Source organism: Hemibagrus wyckioides, linkage group LG07 (assembly GCF_019097595.1).
Source record: "Hemibagrus wyckioides isolate EC202008001 linkage group LG07, SWU_Hwy_1.0, whole genome shotgun sequence".
In the NCBI taxonomy this organism is placed as follows: domain Eukaryota; kingdom Metazoa; phylum Chordata; class Actinopteri; order Siluriformes; family Bagridae; genus Hemibagrus; species Hemibagrus wyckioides.
Window position 1 is genome coordinate 4,336,612 of NC_080716.1, and position 7,500 is coordinate 4,344,111.

The window sequence follows — 7,500 nt, forward strand, 5'->3', positions numbered from 1 at the left end:
TCTCAGGTGTGTTTAGAGTGATCTAAGGTGTGTTAGAGTGATCACAGGTGTGTTTAGAGTGATCAGAGGTGTGTTAGAGTGATCTCAGGTGCGTTAGAGTGATCAGAGGTGTGTTAGAGTGATCTCAGGTGTGTTAGAATGATCATAGGTGTGTTAGAGTGATCTCAGGTGTGTTAGAGTGATCTCAGGTGTGTTAGTGATCATAGGTGTGTTAGAGTGATCTCAGGTGTGTTAGAGTGATCTCAGGTGTGTTAGTGATCATAGGTGTGTTAGAGTGATCTCAGGTGTGTTAGAGTGATCTCAGGTGTGTTAGAGTGATCTCAGGTGTGTTAGAGTGATCATAGGTGTGTTAGAGTGATCATAGGTGTGTTAGAGTGATCATAGGTGTGTTAGAGTGATCTCAGGTGTGTTAGAATGATCTCAGGTGTGTTAGAGTGATCTCAGGTGTGTTAGAGTGATCATAGGTGTGTTAGAGTGATCTCAGGTGTGTTAGAGTGATCTCAGGTGTGTTAGAGTGATCTCAGGTGTGTTAGAGTGATCTCAGGTGTGTTTAGAGTGATCTCAGGTGTGTTAGAGTGATCTCAGGTGTGTTAGAGTGATCTCAGGTGTGTTAGAGTGATCTCAGGTGTGTTAGAATGATCTCAGGTGTGTTAGAATGATCTCAGGTGTGTTAGAGTGATCTCAGGTGTGTTAGAGTGATCTCAGGTGTGTTAGAGTGATCTCAGGTGTGTTAGAGTGATCATAGGTGTGTTAGAGTGATCTCAGGTGTGTTAGAATGATCATAGGTGTGTTAGAGTGATCTCAGGTGTGTTAGAATGATCTCAGGTGTGTTAGAATGATCTCAGGTGTGTTAGAATGATCTCAGGTGTGTTAGAGTGATCTCAGGTGTGTTAGAATGATCTCAGGTGTGTTTAGAGTGATCTCAGGTGTGTTAGAATGATCTCAGGTGTGTTAGAATGATCTCAGGTGTGTTAGAATGATCTCAGGTGTGTTAGAGTGATCTCAGGTGTGTTAGAATGATCTCAGGTGTGTTTAGAGTGATCTCAGGTGTGTTAGAGTGATCTCAGGTGTGTTAGAGTGATCTCAGGTGTGTTAGAATGATCTCAGGTGTGTTAGAGTGATCTCAGGTGTGTTAGAGTGATCTCAGGTGTGTTAGAATGATCATAGGTGTGTTAGAGTGATCTCAGGTGTGTTAGAGTGATCATAGGTGTGTTAGAGTGATCTCAGGTGTGTTAGAGTGATCATAGGTGTGTTAGAGTGATCTCAGGTGTGTTAGAGTGATCTCAGGTGTGTTAGAGTGATCTCAGGTGTGTTAGAATGATCTCAGGTGTGTTTAGAGTGATCTCAGGTGTGTTAGAATGATCTCAGGTGTGTTAGAGTGATCTCAGGTGTGTTAGAATGATCTCAGGTGTGTTAGAATGATCTCAGGTGTGTTAGAATGATCTCAGGTGTGTTAGAGTGATCTCAGGTGTGTTAGAATGATCTCAGGTGTGTTTAGAGTGATCTCAGGTGTGTTAGAGTGATCTCAGGTGTGTTAGAGTGATCTCAGGTGTGTTAGAATGATCTCAGGTGTGTTAGAGTGATCTCAGGTGTGTTAGAGTGATCTCAGGTGTGTTAGAATGATCTCAGGTGTGTTAGAGTGATCTCAGGTGTGTTAGAGTGATCTCAGGTGTGTTAGAATGATCATAGGTGTGTTAGAGTGATCTCAGGTGTGTTAGAGTGATCATATGTGTATTAGAGTGATCTCAGGTGTGTTAGAGTGATCATAGGTGTGTTAGAGTGATCTCAGGTGTGTTAGAGTGATCTCAGGTGTGTTAGAGTGATCTCAGGTGTGTTAGAGTGATCATATGTGTGTTAGAGTGATCTCAGGTGTGTTAGAGTGATCTCAGGTGTGTTAGAGTGATCTCAGGTGTGTTAGAATGATCATAGGTGTGTTAGAGTGATCTCAGGTGTGTTAGAGTGATCTCAGGTGTGTTAGAGTGATCTCAGGTGTGTTAGAGTGATCTCAGGTGTGTTAGAGTGATCTCAGGTGCTTGTGAAGTCACCAGTCGAAGCAGATTTCCAACAAAAATTCAAATACATTTCCAGCATTAATGTATAAACATAGTTTCTATCATTTTATAGAACTGAGCAATTAAGAGCCTTGCTCAGGGGTCCAGCTTGGTGGATCTGGGATTCAAACTCACAACCTTCCCAGCACAAGTCCAACACCTTAACCACTAAGCTACCACACCCTTATACGCCTCTTTCTATATTTCTCTACATGGCTTGTGAGTATAACTATAGTTTCAGCTTGTGAATGAAGTTATTTTAGTTAGTTAACTAGTTAACTTATCTACGGCTCTTGTTCGCCCCCTAGTGGGAGAACACAACTCTTTCAGTCCTAAAGCCAGCGTTTTAAACACGTCTGCTGTTTGGGTTCTAAGCTGCAATGATTAATGCCTCCTGCCTCGTGTTCACTCAGAACTGAAACAGAACCACTTGTTATTAATAGACACGTTTTAGCCTCTAAAGCCGAAGAGTGTGAAGTTTCTCCTCAAGCCTCAGATGAGGTTGTGACACCCAGGAACACTCTGTTCTGTCTGCTGTATGGAAACTCAGCGCTGTGTACACGTCTGTTCCACCCTCCAGCTCTGGAGAAGGTCCTCACGGCTGAGAATGAGGATGCAGTGCAGTGATTAGGTTCTCTGTGTTCTCCGCTCCTTCTCCACACCTCCTACACATCTCGGCCCTCAGGCAGTGTGGCGGATAAAAATAAAGCTGTTTCAGGGGAAGAAGGGAGAGAATCAGAAAGGCTTTCTTTTTTTCCAGACAACAGCAGCAGCACATGAGGCGTGAGAAGAGAGAAGAACCGACTCCATCATCACTTCACTCTCTTTTTTTTTTTTAATTCCTATTTTATTTTTGGATTTATTACAGATTCCTGATCCGTCCTGGAACAAATCCAGCTGAAATAATGCAGGTTTATTATGTTCGTGTTAAATAACAGAACGAGGAATTTACGTTCCGCAGCATTCACTGTAACTGTAAACGGATAAAAATAACACATGTAATGTGTTTATTTATTTATTTTTAGTAAATTGTTGTGTTTCCTAAGAGGAAGGTGGAGGAACCGTGACTCTTCTTCTTCATCACACCACATCAGAGCTGATTATTTTCCCGTGACAGCATGACACCAGTGTTTTTAATGTTTATTAAAAATAAGGAATAACGGATGTTTACTTTTATCCGTTTACAGTTACACTGTTCATGCTGTGGATTTTTTTTAGAAATCTGAAAAGAAGGAAATTATTATTTATTTTATTGCTGCTTGTCGTTTTCTTTCCCTCTCCATTCTGCCATGTTTAAACAGGCTTCGTGAATGAATTCAAAAATTTCTCCATATAAGGAATGACTGCATCTGTGAGCCAATCAGAAAGCAGCGCCGCATTTATTTATGGTTGAGGGATGATTTTTTTGGTTTATTTTTTAAATTGGCGGCTTTCCAACATCTGACCTATGATCTGTGTGTACAGAAAAAATATCTGGGAGAAGTGTTTCATGACATCATCACAGCATGAATTTTCTCTCTGTGCACTTCACCTGCTGACACACTGTGTGTGTGTGTGTGTGTGTGTGTGTGTAGGGGTGTGGTTAAGGTTGATGTCAGTCTGCAGGATGTGGACATTGATCAGTGCTCCAGCTCGGGCTGGTTCTCTGGGACTCACCGCTGCAATCTGACCAGCATGGAGGTGAGTCCACCTTCGTCCATCATCTGTTTCTCCAGCGCTGAACATCTTGCTCATCACGTGAGCTCAAATCTGGACTACAAACACCAAGAGGAGAAAGCTCCGCCTCCTAGACTCCACACTGACTCCAGTTCACTCACCTTCCATCATCTCTTTGTCATCAGCGAGAAAACCTATTAAGAAGTGACATATTTTAAACAAACAAATAAATAAAAACCATGGACTAGAGCATCTCTAACTAACGGCTAGATTTATACTCAGAAATATGAAGCAACAACCAATCAGTCAGCAGCTAAATCCTTGAAGTAAAACAATGAAAACATTTGCTGAATTTGCTGTATTGCCAAAAGTTTTGGGACGTCTGCCTTTACATGCACATGAATGTAATATGGAGTTGTCCCGCCCTTTACAGCTATAACAGCTTCAACTCTTCTGGGAAGGCTTTCCACAAGGTTTAGGAGTGTGTTTATGGGAATTTTTGACCGTTCCTCTATTTGTGAGGTCAGGCAATGATGTTGGACGAGAAGGTCTGACTCACAGTCTCCACTCTAATTCATACCAAAGGTGTTCTATGGGGTTGAGGTCAGGACTCTGTGCAGGCCAGTCAAGTTCCTCCACACCAAACTCACTCATCCATGTCTTTATGGACCTTGCTTTGGTCACTGGTGTGCAGTCATGTTGGAACAGGAAGGGGTCATCCCCAAACTGTTCCCACAAAGAGCATGAAATTGTCTAATGGGCCGAGCCCAACCCCTGAAAAACAACACCTGAACTCAGTGATTTGGAGAGGTGTCCCAATACTTTTGGCAATATCTGTTAGCCAGCTGTTAACCAAACTGACCACAGTGGACGCCAAATATACAAAATATACAAATTTAGTAGCTGGTTAAAAGCTAACTCTCACCAGCTGTCTGAAATTTAAAAGACAAAACAAAGACACAGCTTCTCGCGTTCCCGCTCGTTATTGTGTAGCAGTCATTTGAACGAGCTAATCTCTGGCATTAGCATGACGACAATGACAACAATAATTGTTGCCATAGCAACTGAGCATGGTTTAAGAGTCAGGATCAGCTGGAACAGTCCTGTGATGGACACAGAGGGAGAAGCGCTTCATAATAAAGCCTTCAGTTATGAGTTTGAGTCTGCTAATCAGTATGCAAATATGCAAATGAGCCCTCCATCCAATCCCTTAATTCTGCTCACTGTGTGTGTGTGTGTGTGTGTGTGGAAGGATGAATCACATCACACAACTCAAACAGAAGCAGATCTTCCTCCAGGCTGTTGAGGAGCTCATTAGGTTTATTTGGATTTCAGATGAGTAGAAATTCGTTCTTTTCTGCGTGAACACGTCTCTGACGGTGCTAATTAGCCGCCGCGCTGCGCTGGTGCTGCACTGGTGCTGCGCTCAGGCTGCTGCGAGTTCGGATTATTTGTGGCTCTCTTGTTGAAGTCCTCAGTCAGTATGAGGTCTGCGTGAGGGAAACACACAGCTGCCATGGTTCATTAAGCGAGCGCGAGCAGAGCAGCAGGAGACGGAATTAAAGCTGGAAGATTATTCAGTGTGGGGTCGCAATTTAGCAGTTAGCTTTAATCTGTCACAACAGATTCTACTCATTTGGTTGTTAGCTTTAGCCTGCTAGCACTTTTAAACACTAACAAAATAAAAACCTGTTTAAAGACTTTTCACTTCATGCTTGTATTTGCTCCAGGCTCCGCCCCTTTGTCCAGTCACCAGTTCGTTTTCCTACTGTGTTCACCTGCTCTGTGTAAGTCTCTGTCTCCGTCCCTCAGTCTCTGTCCTTCTGTCTCTGTCCCTTACTCTCCATCCCTCAGTCTCTGTCAGTCAGTCACCGTCATTCAGTCTCCAACCCTCAGTCTCCGTCCCTCTGTATTTGTCCCTTGGCCTCTGTCCCCTGGGTCCCTGCCCCTCTGTCTTCATCCCATGGTCTCTGTTTCTCTATCTCTGTCCCTCAGTCTCTGTCTTTCTGTCTCTGTCCCTCGGTTTCTGTCATTCACTCTCTGTCCCTCTGTCTCTCAGTCTCTGCCCTCCAGTTTCTGTCCTTCAGTCTCCGTCCCTTGGTCTCTGTCCCTCGGTCTCTGTCCCTTGGTCTCCACCCCTCAGACTCTGTCCTTCAGTCTCTGTCCTTCAGTCTCTGTCCCCCAGTCTCTGTCCTTCAGTCTCTGTCTCTCAGTCTCTGTTCCCCAGTCTCTGTTCCCCAGTCTCTGTTCCCCAGTCTCTGTCCCTCTGTCTCTGTCCTTCTGTCTCTGTCCCTCTGTCTCTGCTCCTCATTGTGAAGTGTCAGTCACTGGTAGTTGTGTGTTTCTGACTTGTTTGTTGATTATGAATACAGACTGTCTTGTTTTGATGTTGCTCTTCTCGCTCTTTATTAAATTCACGCTACAACGATTCACTCTGATGTTTGGACTCATAATAAATCACGTGATGAAATCTGCCTGATGTACATTCTGATTTATTTCTTTATTTATTTTCTCCAAATTTCATCTTTAGGTTCTTTGTAATTTTCCTAAATGCAAGTCTGAGAGTCTTCTCTTTAAACGGAGCAACAGATTGCATTTCTGTCTTTCTGACCGTCTGGTCATCTGTCTGTCCCTCTATCCCGTCGGTCTGTCCTGTCTGTGTGACAGAAAATAAATATAGCAGTCCAGTTTTCTGTGCATCAGTTCAGTCTGTTCCTTCTGTCTGCCTTTCTGCACTGTGTCCGTCTGTCCATCTGTCTATCTGTATGTCCTGTCTAGATACTGTTTCTCTGTCTTTCTGTAATAATCCACACTGTTGCTGTGTTACAGGAGCAACTCACAGCTCTGCTCTTTCTCTCTCTCTCTCTCTTTCTCTCTCTCTCTCTCTCTCTCTCTCTCTCTCTCTCTCTCTCTCCCCATGTGGCTCAGCCTTTAGATATTTCATTCTCACGTGTGCTTAAAACTATTGTTGTGCAGCTTTATCGTAAATCTGAGATGTTAGTCAGTGATGATCACCCCACACTGAGATAATCATATTTAATAAATATCAGTGTGCGTTGATGATAAATGGAGGCTAATAAAAGCACTTTGGAGGCGGGCGATAAAACATCCTACATGGCCGCAGGGAGGAGTGTCAGCATGCAAATTATCATCCAGCCCTAATCAGAGCCTTGGCCCTGTGTTAATTAAAATCCACTCCAGTAGCCTTCGTGTGCTGAGGGCTCTCACTGGGTGGGGAGACAGGCGTGTGTGTGTGTGTAAGAGAGAGAGAGATAAAGAGCTGCTATTTAAAGTAAAAGAAACCTACAATTTACAATCCCTCCAGCCTCGGCACTTTAGCGTGAGCTTCCGGTTATTATTCCCACCTCCCTTCTGGAGCTCTGGGGTTAAAATTCCTCCTGAAATCCGAGAAATTCTGCTGTTAATTCATGATTTTAAAAAATAAATAAATAAAATAAAGGTCCTGGTGGAATTCTGGAATCTGATTGGTCAGAAATCCGAATCAAATCGCAGCCTCGTCCTAATAGGTTATCGTTTCTATAGCAACAGCTCCTTCGCCGGACGCTTTGTTTAAGTGTGTGTGTGTGTGTGGAAGGAGTTTCCAGTGTTAGTGCTGTGTATCAGTGTGTGTGTGTGTGTGTGTGTGTGGAAGGAGTCTCCAGTGTTACTGCTGTGTATCAGTGTGTGTGTGTGTGATGTGTCTGTGTGTGGAAGGAGTCTCCAGTGTTAGTGCTGTGTATCAGTGTGTGTGTGTGTGATGTGTCTGTGTGTGGAAGGAGTCTCCAGTGTTACT

The 7,500-nt window shown here is 43.6% G+C and overlaps 1 protein-coding gene across 1 annotated transcript in view; it reads left to right on the forward strand.

Annotated features, from left to right (window-relative positions):
- gpr158b (G protein-coupled receptor 158b) overlaps nucleotides 1-7,500 on the forward strand; it is a 41,445-nt gene that overhangs the window by 13,102 nt on the left and 20,843 nt on the right. The window contains exon 2 of the mRNA XM_058393823.1: nucleotides 3,626-3,731. Coding sequence (XP_058249806.1) covers nucleotides 3,626-3,731 — 106 coding nt within the window. The remainder of the gene's footprint in view (nucleotides 1-3,625; nucleotides 3,732-7,500) is intronic.